Raw genomic sequence first — 17,445 nt, forward strand, 5'->3', positions numbered from 1 at the left:
AGGTACTACTCGCAAGTTGTAAGCTTGTGTTAATTTATCTTCTCTGTCACTATGGACCAAATTTTATAAATGGCGCTGAAAAGCTATTCTTACACAGCATTGAAAGTTAGGCGTCGTTTATAGAATACATATTACACCTAACTTTAGATGTGAGGATTTATATCAAGTAAACGCTGGTGTAAATCCTCGCATCTAAATTAGGTGCGGATCCCCCTTATTTTATAACAGTGCACTTAAATTCTAGGAACGCCCCTGATCTACCCATTACCATCCCATGGTTGTGCCCCCTTTTTGGAGCAGCACATAAAATCTATGTGTGGATCCGTGTGACTAAAAATGCACATGCATATTTCAATTAAGGCCAATTAGAGCCAATTATTAGCACTCAATCAGTGCTAACTGGCTCATTAATCAATTAAATGCACACGCAAATTGGGTGAGTGCAATATTTAGCACCATTTATAGAATTTCGAGGAATATGTCTAATGCATGCACACATTTCTCTGTGTAAAAATATTTTCACATATTCTTTTTTCCATATATCTGACTTAATTTGTGAAAAGTTGTTCATGAGTACAGATAATTATTTTCTATTACATCCCAGGTTGTTAGGGACAGGATAAGAAGAAATAATTAACCACAGTGGCGTTACAGTCTAAAACCTTTAGGAAGCACAACTGTAAGGTTAGCTGTCACAATTATGACAGAAAATATAAGATTCTGAGTTGCTTTTGGTTAAAGCCTTAAAGGCTGGCAAGACTGCTCCCAAGTTTTAAACCTATGCTAATTGGACTCAATTTATGTCAAATACATATACATGCACTTTGGGGGTTATTTCTGGGTAGTTCCAGCTCTGCCACTGGTGCAAGGTCACAGGATGACGTTAACAAGGGAGGGCCACAACCCACTTGGGTTTTCTAAGTTTTCATAATGAATATGCACAAGAATGATTTGAATGTACTACTTCCACTGTAGCAAAAAAGAAGAACAGACCAACGTGATGAAGTAAAACAATATTTATTCAACACAGATGAAATAAAACTACAAACAACCTCCTCTAACTACCCAACATGGCCATGTTTTGCCCTCTTAAGGGCTGTATCGGGGGCTTAAACTCTAAACAAAGAGGACGATGATGCTCCCTGTAAGTCCCAGAGACGTGACACCACCTGAAGTCCAGCAAAGAGATATATGGGAAGAGCCACACAGAGGTGGAGGTGCACTGGATCCCTACAGACAACAGTTCAATGTAGAGCAGAAAGGGAGTAGGGAAGGTAGGCTCTTTCCAATCAGAGAAGGAGACGTATGGATGATAAAAGACTTTATTGGATAACATCAAAGGTGACCAGCAAAGAGATCTCATGCATATTCATTGCGGAAATCTTGAAAATCCAACTGGGTTGTGGCCCTCGAGGGCCATAGTTACCCACTCTTGCTGTAGAAGGTATATGGAAGAACTGTTGTCCCAAACAGAAGTAAAATTGAAACCTGCACACAGACACACAAGACAAACTTAAATACATCAGGCCTGTATTTGACACTTCCTATTACTTCTTTGAAATACCTCACCTGTGTCTCATGATTCCAGACACAAACACTACCATTGTAAAGACTAGCCAACATCCATGGTTCAGTTGGGTGCAGATCTACACTCTTCACTCGGTCAGACCGAGCGGTCAGTTTTCGCTTGATGTCAAGTCGCAGAGGCTGGGGGGGGGGGGGGGGGGGGGGAGGAAGAAAGAAATCAGAAATATCAACTTATTGCCATCAATAATTCCATATTTTTATTTACTCATTTAGAACACAAACCACTAATTTTATCAATATCTGTTTTAGCTGCATTACTGTTGCTGTTAGTAAAATATACTAAATACAGGTAACATATACAAATGAACTACTACTACTTAACATTTCTAAAGCGCTACTAGGGTTACGCAGCGCTGTACAATTTAACATGGAAGGACAGTCCCTGCTCAAGGAGCTTACAATCTAAATATAAGTTAATGTACAAATTATGAATTCAGTTTTCTGGCTACAAAATAAAATTTATTAATAAAAAAGCATGGCTACTGTCCACTCTAAACAATTTGAGAAACAGTAGACTGATGAGCCTGATGTTGGTGCACAGCAAAATGGTAGACACTATTATAAAGAACAAAATTACAGAGCATATTGAAAATCATATACAGCACACAAATTAAATAAGTTGGGAAACAGAATGCATAGCATCTCTTGACATTAATACTATTGTAACAAAGCAGACGACCCAGTCAGTCATTCTGTCCAGTTATTCCTGTCCTCACTGCTAAGAATTTATCCCAGAGTTTGGCAGAATCACTCAAATTCTCAACTACAAGACAGGGCTGTGGCGAGTATATACACACCATAGCTACTGAAAGTATTTTTATTAGGCGGCCCATTTTTGTGCACTAGCATCAAATATAATAATAATAATGTGATTATCATGAGAAATTTCAAGCAATGAATACCTCCACACACTATGTGCCTCAAGAATTTGATGAAAGTAAAGTAAACTTTTTGTTTCAGTCTTCACCCACTTTTCTAATGTTTAACTCCTATATCAAATGAGCCAGTTGAATTCTAGAATAACTCCATGTGTCAGTCAGAACTAGGGAAGCTACAGAGGCACTGTCACAGGTCCTGGGAGTTGGGAAGGGAAAGGAATCAATCATATAACACTGATATCTAGAGGCCAGATTTGAGGCCTATAATTGAAGGGTTCCAAAAGGAGCCCTGGTGCATGGCCTATGGCCACAACTTTTGCTGTGCTGACTGGGCTAGGTGAGTTGGGAGGGGAAATTGCCAGGCACCCCATCAAAAGTATCAGGATGGCAAAGTTGTCCCAGAAATGTAAAATTAAGATGGGTTCTGCTAATTACCCTCTTGTTCACAGTGTCTGCAGTACAGCCACTACAAGACAGAAAAATAAGGGCATATTCTATGCACTATGAAGAAACCGAAATTTGTCCAGCTTTAACAATCATGCTTTAGCAATCATGTTTTCACAAGAAGTTCACAAACACTGTAAAAGTGCATTTTAAAGCCTATAATCTGTATAATACAGAAAAAAAAACAGTAAAGGGTCACTAGATGACGTAAAGGACATCTAAGTCTATCAGTATAAAACTACCATTGCATGTATCCATACAGGATTTTCACATGTCATTAAAGCAAACGTCTCCGAGACCAATCTGAATGAGGAAGGGCTTCATGGAATGAACATTTTGTACCAGTTCTGTCTGTGGGCCATACTTTGCCCACCCCTAGTCTATACATATAAGTAAAGCCTTTGCTAAAATGATATATAGTTATATGTGTGTGTGTGTGTGTGTGTGTATGTGTATATATATATATATATATATATATATCTTCACTCATCTATTATGTTAACACAGTACTACTTAAACATACAAACTGCACCTACAGCTTCTAAAATGTATTCCTAAATATTGAATATTTACCACATCAATCAGCAAAACTTTTTACACGTCCCCACAAGTGCTATTAAGGAACAACAAAAAAAAAACACCAAACACAACAAAGGCATTTAAGTATTCACAGCAAGTTATGTTTTTTCACCAGTAAACACATAACAGGTAGCAAACATAGGTATCAGTAAGCACTCACAAGCTAATTTTTTTTAAATGGTCGCATACTAATAGCCATATTAGTGCATGGCAATTAATAGGGAAGATGGAAAATTGGCCATTTTCAGGCTGAGATAAAAATGGCTTTAGCACACGGGGAAAATCCGCATAAGTGCCCGCTAAGGCTGCTTTAATACCGCAGCTTAATAAAAGGACCCTTAATGACTAAACAATACCCGCATAAGAAGGGGCCAGGTTAAGGGAAGGGCAGAGGTGGTGCTGGAAACTATGGGATCAACATTCAAAAGGGTTTAATGGGCAGGAGACTCTTTCTCTGTTAAACCCCACAACTGACCATTTCTGGAAATTCAGCTGCATGTAACTGCACAAAGCTACTGAATATCCCCTCTAACCTCCAAAGCACTAACTGGTTAGGTTAGGGGTGGTCTGGGAGCACAGCCAGCACGTAACTGGATAGCGGCGAAGTTCAGTCTGTTAAGCTCCCAATTTTATATATGGCGCCTAAAATGTAAAGTGTGTTAGGCAATTACACCTAAGTGTATTTATTTATTTGTTACATTTGTATCGCACATTTCCCCACCTATTTGCAGGCTCAATGTGGCTCACATAGTACAGTAGAGGCGATTGTCAATACCGGTATGAACAAATACAAAGTGGGGTTATGGTAAAGTAATGATCAAGTGTGATAAACACATTGGGGGTCATAAGGAGGAAAAGTTAGGTTATGTCCAGTATGAACTTTTATGTTATTCTAAATACCGTGCGTAAATCTATGTGCGCTATTTAGAATATGCTTAGGTGTAGTTCATGCAGCTAAATCTACGCACACCCATTTCCACCAACGAAACGCTGCTGTAAATTCCTGAGCGCAGATTTTGGAATGCTCACAAAACGCCCATTTACACACCCCTATGCACGTCTCTTTTTGCCTGCATGCATTAGAATTTAGGTGCACTATATTTATTTATTATATATTTGTACCCCGCTCTTTCCCACATACAGCAGGTTCAGTGCAGCTTACATACCCTGTTTCCCCGAAAGTAAGACATCCCCACCAAAATAAGACCTAGTAAGACATCCCCACCAAAATAAGACCTAGTAGAGGTTTTCCTGAATTGGTAGATATAAGGCCTCCCCCGAAAGTAAGACCTAGCAAATTTTTGTTTGAAAGCAGGGCTGCCGAGAGCCAGACAAGGCCGCCCCCCCCCCCCACCCGAGGTCACCGGGCCCCCCTCCACCCACCCTCCGTCGCTCCCGGAACTAACCTTAAACAGCTCCTTTCACCTTCGCAGCAAGCAGGGCAGACCTCTCCTTCCTTCCGTGTCCCGCCCTCGCGGACATTACGTCAGGCAAGGGCGGGACACGGAAGGAAGGAGTGGCCTGCCCTGCTGCTGCAAAGATGAAAGGAGACGTTTAAGGTTAGTTCCGGGAGCGACAGAGGGAGGGCAGGCGGGCCAACCCCGATCCAACCCCGATGTTTCCTCGAAAAATAAGACAGCCCCTGAAAATAAGACCTAGCACATTTTGGGGGGCAAAAATTAATATAAGACAGTGTCTTATTTTCAGGGAAACACGGTAGTAAAAGAAAGCATCTTCCATGGTAGAAAATAAAGCAAAACAAGAAAATGTAGGAAGAGTATTATAAGCTGTGATGATCATAACTACTTACATTATGAAAAGTATTACAAAGGACATGCGAAAAGAATATTTTGAGCTGAGAAAAACACATTGGCAACAGTGCCCAGGAATGTATGAGTTGGAATAGGGAAGGTAGACAAGGATAGGATAGGTGAAAGGGAAGGAGATTGGAAGGGAAATGGTAAAAGGATGGAGGGGAAAATACGCTTAGCAATGTACACGTGTAAATTTTAATTTTTGCCAATTAGTGCTCGTTATTGCTTGTTAAGAGCCAACAACTCGTAACAGCTTGTTAAAACAAAAACAATTAATCTAAGTGTGTAGTTTTAGAATACGCCTAGATTTATGCACATTTGACATGCTATATAGAATGTAGTAAAAGCAGTTTATTTATTTGTTACATTTGTATCCCACATTTTCTCACCTATTTGCAGGCTCAATGTGGCTTACATAGTACCGTAAAGGCGTTCGCCAATTCCGGTATAAACAGTTACACAGTGATGTTGTGGTAGAATGAGGTTCATGTGGAACAGACATATTAGGGAATCGTATAGAGGAAGAGTTACATTATGTCCATTACGTGCTTTGGTTTTGTAGTGTTGCAGGGTTCAGGCATTTAAGTTGGGTCGGTAGGGTATGCCTTTTTGAACAGGTAAGTTTTTAGTGATTTCCGGAAGTTTAGGTGGTTATACGTTGTTTTCACGGCTTTTGGTAATGCATTCCATAGTTGTGTGCTTATGTAGGAAAAGCTGGATGCATGAGTTAGTTTAGTGGGGTTTTAAAAAGTTTTGGATGGCTTCTTAAAGGAAAAGTCCATAGACCATTATTAAAATGGACCTAGGGAAAATCCACTGCTTATTTCTAGTATAAGCAACGTAAAATGTATTGTACTGTTTTGGGATCTTGACAGGTACTTGTAACCTGGATTGGTCACTGTTGGAAACAGGATGCTGGGCTTGATGGACCGTCGGTCTGTCCCAGTATGGAAATACTTATATACTAATGGTAACTGGGCTAAGTGAGCAAATAAAGTTAGAACAGCTGAAAGGATGTCCTACCTCTCTGACAAGCTAACCATGCACCGACCTGAATAGAGACCGGTACGAAATTAGCTGGATTGCCACGCTAACATGAGTAGTCAATGCTGGAGGCTGGACATGTGCCAGCACTGACTATCCAGGGCTAACTCAGACTGCAGCTGTGAGCAGCTACATGCCAGTTACCACTGTAGCCTGAATTTCTACCCCTATTCATTTAGATGCAATATTCAACTACTAATTCCTCATTCCATAGCCGACTGCTTAAATTTATGCACCACTTGCACATGTAAATTTATAGAATACGGCCACACAGGTAAGTGTACACTTATGCAAGTAAATATGAGCATCATGTCTAATCATTCTCTTAGTTACATGTGTAAAAGTCATATTTAGGAACAATCATTTATGCGAGCCAAAGAGCTGTCATAAATGTTTGCAATTATATTTCAATTATATATGCTGAAGAAAGTGTACTTATAGAACAGGCTCACCAAATGATAAAGGAGATGGGACGACTTCCATATGAGGAAAGGCTAAAGCGGCTAGGGCTCTTCAGCTTGGAGAAAAGACTGCTGAGGGGAGATATGATAGAGGTTTACAGAATAACTAGTAAAGAAGGCCCGTTTCTCAGAGCAATGAAATGGGCGCTAGCTTGTTTTGGGGGGGGGGAGGGGGCACTCGCATATGGAGAGCAGGAGCATGGCCATACAAATGGATTTCTTCTGTCAGCGCTGTTCGTGTTGCCGGTGCTGCAGTGTAAGTGAGCGGTTATGTCTTCATTGCTGCTGGCGCTCCGTTTCATCCAGTGTCAGTGCTCCGCTCTCATCGTCATTACGTAGTGACGCGAGGGCGGGGCACACACTGATGGGGAAAGCGGCTATCTCGACGCCTCAACTTCCGGTGGTGGCTTCATTTAGAACGTTGGGTTGTGAATTATATAGATAGATGAGTGGAGTAGAACGGGCAGACGTGAAGCATCTGTTTACTCTTTCCAAAAATACTAGGACTAGGGAGCATGCAATGAAGCTACAAAGTAGTAAATTTAAAACGAATCAGAGAAAGTTTTTCTTCACTCAACCTGTAATTAAACTCTGGAATTCGTTGCAGATAATGTGGTAAAGGCAGTTAGCTTAGCAGAGTTTTAAAAAGGTTTGGCTGCTTCCTAAAGGAAAAGTCTATAGACCATTATTTCTGGGATAAGTAGCCTGAAATGTTTTGTACTTTTTGGGATCTTGCCAGGTTATTTGTGACCTGGATTGGCCACTGTTGGAAAAAGGATGCTGGAATTGATGGACCTTTGCTCTGTCCCAGTATGGCAATACTTATGTACTAGAGGCTTGTATCCTGCCAAATGTAATTTTATTGTACTTTATGTCTAAGTTTTATTTCTTTTATTATGTGTGTTTTTTCTGTACCCCACCGTGGATAAGGGCAGACTAGAAGTAATAAAATTCAAATTCAAAATTTAAATTCCTTAAAAAAAAAAAAAAAAGAGAGTGCAAGGCGGGAAACAAAAAGACCCAAGCACAATAATCATATAAGTACAAAAGGAAAAAGTATAACGTATGTATAACTATACGAATAAACCTCCTAAATTCACAAAATATACTTCGCAAAAAGATATGTTTTCAGTTTTCTCCGAAACAGATAAGAGAAGAATGAATAGCATGTGGAGGAAAGCTCCCAATTCTAATAGAATGGAAAACTAAAGACTGACCATTTAGCTATCTATATTTTACACCTTTCAAAGATGGTAGCTACAAAATAAGTCAATCCACACTTCAACCCTTAAAAGAAGTACCTGTCAAAAAAAAAAAAAAAAAAAAAGATAATCATCCGGATCATCACCACATAGAGGCATATTTTCAAAGCACTTTGGGAGGCTAAGTTCCATAGGTTTCTATGGAACTTTGGGAGGCTAAGTGCTTTGAAAATATGCCTCATAATGTTTTAAAACAAGTTTAAGAACAATTTGTGTTTCTATGGGGAGCCAATGAAGACTAAGAAATAATGGAGTCACAAATGATCAAACCTACCTTTTCCTACAAATTAGCCTAGCAGTTGTGTTCTGAACCAACCTTAGCTTCTTCATTAATTTCTGTGAAATACCTAAATACAGTGAATTACAATAGTCCAGAGATGACAAAATAACAACCTCAACCAGTACTCTGAGGAAAAGATAAAGATTGAATTAAACGTAACTGATTTAAATTTTAACTACAGCATATATTTGCGGTTCATTCATTAAAGATGAGTCTAAAAGCACACCCAAGACCCTGGAGTTCTTAACCACTGAAAGACACGATCCATCCAACAATATAACCTGATCTAGTATACAACTGATTAATAGCAAAGAACAGGAACTTAGTTTTACCAGCATTCAATTTTAAATGATATTGTACAGACCTGCGTTTAATGTTATCAATATCAAACATCAGATTTCCCATTAACAAATTAAAGTTCACATTTATAGCAGCATAAAGATATCATCTGCATATGAAAACATCCACTCACCTAGTCCTAGCATAACCGCATTCAGGGGCCCTTTTACTAAGCAGCGGTAAGCCCAACGCGGGTTTACTGCTCGCCATTCCGGAACTACCGCCTAACCATTAGGCTGCTTCTCCACTCCACCAGGGCTTGTGCATAACTTTGTATGGCAACTAACTGACCTGAATATTGGGCCACGAATGTCTGCCACCTTCAAGCTATTGTGATCTTGGGAATGGAATTGGAGACAAGTATGACACAGAGGTGTAGCCAGACAAGATAGGTGGGCAGAAGAACTCCGCCCTGTCCCACAAGTGATTTCATCTCTCCCTCCCTCTCTCGCCTGCATGCCATGTGGTCTGTCGAACTTCCCCCTCTCCCCTGCATACCTTTTAAATAGCAGATTTTCACCGGCAGCGAGCAGCAACTAATATACACTGCTCATGTTGGCCCCACAGCCTGCCCTCTGATTCAACATCCTGTTTGCGCATAGACGGGAATACATCAGAGGGAAGGCTGTGGGGCCGGTGCAGACAGTATGTATGAGCCGCTGCTCGCTGCAGGCAAAGATCTGCTGTTTACAATGTATGCAGGAGGATCAGATGTTGGGAGTTTTCAGCTGGTGGGGCTTGGGGATCCTTGCCAGCCACATCATAGGTTTGCTGCTACTGGGTGGGCCTGAACCCAAAGTGGGTGGGCCTAGGCCCAACCTTGGCTACGCCACTGGTATGACACCAAGCACAATAAAAATCAAGTTCAGGTAATCATCAGATGAGAGGAAAAGAAACCTGACCGCACTTCATGATAGCTCCATAAACCAGAATACTCAAGTCAGAAATCCTACAGCTTGTTTTCAAAGTTAAACTACTGGGTTTAAAAATATTTTCTAGAGTGCCTGAAAAAAAAAAAAAAAGAACACATCATCCATTGATAGAACCATGCAACATTAATGTCAGATCATAAAACTCGTCTGTCCAATATAAAGAAAAAATAAGGCAGGTACCCTCTGACACGCCTGACTCGCAAATAGATTCTATGCAGTAAATAAACTGCAGTGTTCCATGAAGAACCTCTTAACATAGTCAAACACCGGTAGCCTGCCTGCAAGGGAGGCTTATCACCCTGGAAGAAACATGGCCTGACTGTATCTATGTGGAAGGCCGCATCAGTCTCTCTGAGGCACCAAAAGTCTACGTGGAAAAGCTGCATGCACCCATCCACTTCATTTCACCGAATCTGGAGCTCCTATTATATCCACAAAACAAGCTGCAATGCAGCCCTAAGGAAGAAGGCCCAACCCGCACAAGTACAGACCATTTCGCTGTCCCGTTCTGGCGTTCTCCAGTCCTGCCGGCTCTTCAGAAGGATCTCTACAGCAGTGGCCTCTTCTCAGTTGGACTCTACTGACGTGGAGCTTCCGGGTGAGTGACGACTCGCGAGAGTTCTTTCGAGTTGCGAGAGTTACGCGAAGAGGCGCGCTTGCTACAGGGAAATGGATTTCTATGATCAGGCAACGTCACAGCGGCGGACATGTTGTGGTTGGTAAGTAGTTTATAAAGCGTTTTCCTCGACCGCCAAAGAGAACAGCTATACGAGAGCAGTCAGTGCCATAGTGAGGGCGGCTGACACCCGGGGCGGGTCGCCGCTGCGCACCTCCCCCCCCCCTCGGCGCGCATTTTTACCACTACCATAGGAAAAAGGAAAAGGGGCGGGCAGGCGGGAGGACCGGTCCGCCCCGAGTGCACGCACAGTTCCTTCAAGATAAGTAATTTAAATTTCAGAATTATAAAAGTTATATATTCTTACCGAAAAAGAAGATTGGACTGATGACTGATTCGTCCGCCCCTAGTGGAAGATAACCTCTGTGGTCCGTTAAACTAAAGTTTGTGAATGGTTACATTGATTAAAGTTGTACAGTGACATTATTTTGAGTGGATTATATTAATAAGTGCATAATTTAAAATTTGATAGTAGGTGGCCTGGTGCATAATGATGGTGAATGATGTCATCAGCAAGGGTTCATTTGAAAAGCCAAAGCCTGGAGGTGTTAAGAAGCAAGGTCTACTGACATACCTAACAGTCTGCTTATTGCTACTTGGCAATCAAGCATTTTATTGAAACTCTTTTTAGATCATGCAGTAGTTGAAGATTACTAGGCTGGCTCCACCTTGGTGAATGATGTCACCAGCAGAACCCATAAGAAACACCAAAGCCTGGAGGCATCTGGCTGAAAGGACTTGCCAAAGGGCACACCCCTCAGTGCACACCTATATAGGACTGTTTAAGAATGGATTTAGAACAATTTGTATTATTTGGTTTTGGGCATCCTGTAACTAGGGGAATTGGACGGGATGTAGGTGGGGGTGGACAGGGGCGGTGCTATGGAATGGGTTGACATTTCAGTCTGTTTAGGAAATGGTAAGTATACAGGTTGTGGTATTAGTGTTTCCTTAGTCTCCTGCAAGGCAAGTTCAGACCAGTGGATTGTGTGTTCCACCTTGCAGATGGAGACGTAGAACACAGACTTTCAGTGACTTCACCACTACTGTATGAGCACTGGTGCAGTCCTCAAAGCTCAAGTATTCTCTGCCTCCAGCAGATGGTACAGACCTGGACTGGTACAGCAGCAGAATTGGACGCTGAAAAAAAATCAGCACTAAGTGCAATTCTATAAATGGTGCACACCCTTTATAGAATCACAGTTAGTGCTGATTCCTGTGCCTAACTTTAGTCGCCAGACCTGGTGTAAATGCTGGCACCTAAGTTAGGCACACTGAAGCCATATTCAATATTATGTGTGCAAATTTTTGGACCCTGATACTCCCATGGCCATGCCCCCTTTTGAGTTACACACTATGCTTTATGGAATAGCATGCAGCCAGATGCACGCGCAAAGATTAATGAGTGCCAATTAACTTCAATAATTGGTTGTTAGCACCCAATTTTTAATGGGTAAGGGCTTGCTACTCAATTAAATTGTGTGCACATCTTGGGCACTTGCACAAATTGGGGCGTGTAAATCTGGGCGCCATATATAGAATCCGGGGGTTAGTGCTATTGAAAATTCTTACAGACTACCCTGGCAAACTTGTTCAACACATTGCATTTTAATTCATAGCCTTGCAGAAAGGCTGACGTTTGCTTTCTGGCATAAGTTCATGTATTTAAAGGTTACATGCATATTATTAGAAAAGTTGCGGTACTGTAACCTGTTTCTTACCTTTTCTGGTTAGAAATACTACCTTTTTAGTAAAGGTAATGCATTTGATATACCACCTTTCTGTATTACAGCCAAAGCAGTTTATATATTATATACAGGTGCTGTTTCTGTCACTAGTGGGGCAATGGAGGGTTAAGGGGTCCTTTTACTAAGCTGCAACAAAAAGCGTCCTTAGCATGCCCTTACGCGGGTCTTTCCTGTGTACTAAGGCCATTTTTACCAGAGCTGCAAACTGGTCTATTATTTATGTTTGTATTAATTTCAATGCACTAATGTTATCAGTAACCCATGGCAATTTAAAAAAATTAGCACATGAGCACTTACTGCCACTCATTTTGTAGGTAGCAAGGGCTCATGCGGTATCCCTGTGCAAACCAGTTAGTGCACAGTAATGTAGATGTACTAACTAGTTAGCTCATGAGTGCCCACGCTCCACCCCTAACATGATCCCTCAAAACATTTTTAGCATGCACACATTTGGAAGTTACTGCAGGATGCCTGAGTGAGCATGGTACTCCATTTTTAGCTTCATTAGGCATGTGTTGGTTCTCATACTGCGTTCTGTTCTATACCTTCTTATATATTTTTTTTTTTTGGGGGGGGGGGGGTGTCGTTTTTACAGAGTTCTACACGTTACGCCACAGTGGCAGGATGGTACTCAATTTAAAATATTTTATGCAATCTTTGCCCCATCACAGCCGTAATGTACAATATGAGTAAGCTTTGCTGCTTAATGCTTTATCTATATATAATTCTTCATGTCCTTACCACACTATGTTATGCCATGAGGCATGTTGGCACTTGCTTTTTCTATTTTAAATATCTTACGCTACCCTTGCTTCATCACTGGTTTAAGGTATTTCATGAGTATATTGTACATATTTTGTGTAAGCGCTGTTGTTTTATTCTTAGCCCATTCCATCTTTTCCTTTTCACTCTGTTCTCTTTTTCATTCCCTCTCTTCCCCCTCCCTTTTCTCCCCCTTGTTTCTTTACCTCGCTTTCCTTTTCTTTCTTTTTTCTCCTTTTCTCCTTTCTTTCCTTCTTTTTCTCTCTTCCTGCTCCTATTCCTTCTCCTCCCTCTTTTTTATTTTATTTTTTACTTCTTAATTAATTTTTTTACTTTTTTCTTTTTTCCTTTTTTCATTGTTTCTTCATCTTTTTTTCATATTTTTTTTCCAATTTTTTTGGTTTATATACATACATCGAATTTTTTTCTCTTCATTCATTTATTTTCATATATATAATCTTCCGCATATTTTTTCTAAGTATCTACTTATATCCTAGGCTCTTAAATAGCCATTGTAAGAGTATATATTTTTTTAAAATAGCTATGTATGGCACGCATAGACATAGGCACCACTACAGTTTTATATATACACATCAGATGACACCACGTTCCTCCTGTTTGTGCATATCATATTATTTGTTCCTTCATAATTTTTATTGTTTATTTTTGATTATAATTTTTATCTTTTTGATTATATATTTTTTCATTAACATTTTCATAATAATTTTTTCATATATAAGTTGAGTATAGTACTCTAGCTGATCCTTTTTTACATATGGTCTGTATGATGTTGGTTTTATATTTATATATAATATATATATATATATATATTGAGTTTATAAACGGTTTCATGTAATGTCTCATGAACCCTCAATGATTGTCCTTTATATGTGCATGTTATTTCAAGATCGCGTTATTTACTTTTAAATGCTCTTTTTTTCAAAAAAACATATGTTGGTTTTATTATTTATTCTTTGGGTTTTCATACATCTCAGCACAATACCGTTTTTATATAATGCCCAATGGTTTTTATTTATTTATCGTCCTTTATATATGCATGTAATTTTAAGATAGAATGATTTACTTCTACGTTTTTGAATGTTTTAGCCTTCTTTTAAATGATTTCCATGTAATGTTATTGTGATATTACAACATTGCATATATGCACACTACGTGTTTCAAAAGATTTTATGTTTATCATTTTTTATTAGTATTTTTCTCATTGTATTGTAACATATGTTGACATTTTATTCTACATTTTTTCTTTTATTTGTCTGAATGATTTATTTGATTATGTATGTTTTTATAGACTCCTGATGCAGGCCTGTGGGCCGAAACACAACAGTTGTGTCGAGTCTTTTCATCAATAAAGAGGTTTTTAAGACATTGTTTCCAGGATTTGTATTTCCTTGGTCAAGACATCCCACTTTTGCCTGTTTCTATGTGTTGGTGCCTAACACAGCATAGTAAAAGGACCCCTAAAAGATTTGTCCAGGATCACAAGGAGCTTCAGTAGGAATTGAACCCAGTTCCCCTCAGGGTTGCAAGCCACTGCACTAACCATTAGGCTACTTCTCCACTCCAAACACCTACTCCCTTGTAACATACTTTTCCTGTAGAGGCTACATGTTTCCTCCATTTATTTGTTTTATATCTCTTTAGCTCTATGGCAACACCAGTAAAAGCAACACTGGGACAAAGTGATTCTCATTTATAATGTCCTTGTTTGTATAGAAAATGACAACAGTTAACTGTCTTTCCAAGTGCAGCCAGTCAGCCATCCTTGTCATTTCTAAAAATGATCCATTAATCCTCTTTTTTTCTCTATGCAAAATTTAATTTAATTTAAATACATTTCAGCTAGGAGCCCCTTGAATATCATGGGGCAATATTCAGCCGGTCACAAAGGATTAGATTCAGAAAATGGCGCCCAAATTTGGACACCGAAAAAAATCCTCATGGAGCACTATTCTATAAACGGCGCTCCAAGTTGCACACTATTTATTGAATAGCGCTTGGAGCTGATTTCCACGCCACAGTTTGGGAGTAAGGATTTACACCAACTGAAAATATGGTGAAAATCCTGGCGCATAAGTTAGGCACGGATCCATGATATTCTGTTGTACTGCACACATCTGTAATGAATGCTCTTGACTCACCCGTGCCCCTCCCTTGGCCATGCCCCCTTTTGAGTTGCATGCTAAAACATTTGCACGTAGATCTTTACAGAACAGTATATTGCAAGATATGTATGCAAATCCAAATTGTTGCAAATTAGTGCCAATAATTGATATCACCCAAGTATTGGTGCTAATTGGCTTATTAGCCAATTTAGTTGTGCGCGCATTTCAGGATCATATGCAATTTGGTGTGTGGAAATTTGTGCACCATTTATGGAATCTGGTGGGCAAATGTTATCCGTATAGAGTGATATTTTATATTCAACTGGCTTAGAAGTTTAAGACAGCCAACTGATATGCACATCTGTGTAACGTTCTGTGTTTTGTAGCCAGCTTAATATTGTCCTCATGATATTGAAGAAGATCCATTCTTCTGAGTGAAATGCACTTAAAATATCTGCTGTTATTGTGGCAAGAGTTAAATGTACAAGTTATACAGATAACTTCTATAAGGAGCCACCTAATTTTAGGCAGCAAGAATGCATATATATGCCAGTATTCTAGACATTAATGTACATATGTGGGCACATATACACATAAAGAACCATTTTCTGGTTACGTGGTATTCTGTAAATAAGTGCCAAGATGCAATAGTGCATACTTTGCAAGTGGGTGTTCACATGGCCAATGTTTAGAATTATAAAGTGTTATAATCTATGTTCAGTCTTTTGCAATCTAGGCTGTACAAATGTCCATGCTTGTAATGCAGGTACATGTAAGGTGGCTTACACTAGTACTCTATAAAGAAAAGTGGCTACTTTTCTTTATAGAACAGGCTTCAAATAAGCACTTTCCTAGCACCAAAATCTAGGCGTGGAGGGGCATTTTTGATATGACATCTAAGTCAGACTTTGGACACTTTGGAGGAGATTTTAAAAAATCGGCGCTGAAATCAGTGCCGACTAAGTGTATTCTGTAATCGGCACCTAGATTTAGGTGCCGATTATAGAATATGCTTAGATGATATTTCAGCACCTAAATCTGCGCGCATCCATTTACACTAATGAAAACTTGGTGTAAATTTTAGTTCATAGATTTAGACGCACTAGACCATATTCTATAACTAGACATGTACATTTTGGAACGCCCATTTCCCCTGCCCATAATCATGCCGCTTTTTGCCTGCGCACATTAGAAGTTTGGCACACATCTTTATTGAATATGCTTAGCGAGTTGTGCGCTTAAATTCTAATCAGTGTCAATTAGTGCTCATTATTGCTTAAGTGCTGATATCAATGCCTTTTTAGGACTAGTTTGCCACAGCTCTTCCTTGCTTCCCTTGCTTTCGGGCGGGAGTTTTAGCCCGGCACAGGCGGATTTTGCCTTTTCTAGTTTCAGGTGCCTCTCTCCTGGCACATTTGGCACTCCTTCCTTTTTCTGTAAGGGGCGCAATTCTTTCCTGCTGAGTAGATCTATTGCTGTGCATCTGGATTATTGCCTCTTAGCTCTGCGCTTTTCTCTACTTTTCTGCAGGGAAGTGGCTGTGTTCTAGATCTGGAGTTTGACTCTCTCTTAGCTGGTTTTTCCTCAGTTTGGTGTTAGTGGCCAGCTTCCTCTTTGTTCCTGGCCTGGCGAGAGTTGTTTCTTTCTCATTGCCTTACGGCTGCATTTTGCTCCCTGTGGTCTGAGGATTCCAGATCTGTGATGCTTACCTTCCTCTTGGCGGGAGTTCTTTCTCTACGTTGACTGCTGCTCCATATCGGTTGCCTAGGAGGGCGGTCATTGTGGCTCAAAGACCACTTGAGGTCTGAGAGTGTCTCTTGGAGCACGGGGCTTTCTCTTCTTGTAGTTTTAGTCCCTCTGGGCCAGGGGAGTGCAGCGCCAGGTCTGCATTTTCACAAGTTGTGCTCCTTTCCTGTTGGCCTCCTGGCAGCACTTTCTTCTCTGGCTGTTCCTCGGGGCTCCATCTATGCATTTTGCTTGTTGGGCACAGCTCCATTGCTGCATGTTGAGCACAGCTTCATCGCTGTATGTTGAACACAGTTTCATCGCCGCATGTTGAACACAGTTCCATCGCCGCATGTTGAGCACAGCTCCATCGCCGCATGTTGAGCACGGCTCAATCGCCGCATGTTGAGCGCGGCTCCATCGCTGCATGTTGAGCGCGGCTCCATCGTTGCATGTTGAGCACAGCTTCATTATTCCATGCAGTTCCACCATTCCATGTTGGGCACGGCTCCATCGCTGCATGTTGGGCACGGTTCCACAGTTCCAGGTTGGCTTTAGCTCCATCGCTGTATGTTGAGGACAGCTCTGTCATGGCATGTTGAGTGAAGTTCCTTCGCTGCTTATTCTGCAACCTTTCATCTCTGCATGTTGAACGCAGCTCCATTGTCACATGTTGAGTGTAGTTCTTTCTCTGCAGATCTCAGTGTAGGGCGCAGTCCTGTGCATGCATGTAGAGCACGGCTCTGTGTCTGCCTGTGGAATGCAGCTCCTTGTCTGTGTATGGCACGCAG

The 17,445-nt window shown here is 40.6% G+C and overlaps 1 protein-coding gene across 1 annotated transcript in view; it reads right to left on the reverse strand.

Annotated features, from left to right (window-relative positions):
• Nucleotides 1-10,213, reverse strand: part of COPB2 (coatomer protein complex subunit beta 2) — an 88,971-nt gene extending 78,758 nt beyond the window's left edge. The window contains exons 1-2 of the mRNA XM_030216370.1: nucleotides 10,112-10,213; nucleotides 1,570-1,707 (exon numbers count right to left, since the gene is read on the reverse strand). Of these exons, the coding sequence (XP_030072230.1) occupies nucleotides 1,570-1,707; nucleotides 10,112-10,114 (141 nt within the window). The 5' untranslated portion in view covers nucleotides 10,115-10,213. The remainder of the gene's footprint in view (nucleotides 1-1,569; nucleotides 1,708-10,111) is intronic.
• Nucleotides 10,214-17,445: the final 7,232 nt, after the last annotated feature.

This window comes from Microcaecilia unicolor, chromosome 10, assembly GCF_901765095.1.
Source record: "Microcaecilia unicolor chromosome 10, aMicUni1.1, whole genome shotgun sequence".
NCBI lineage: Eukaryota > Metazoa > Chordata > Amphibia > Gymnophiona > Siphonopidae > Microcaecilia > Microcaecilia unicolor.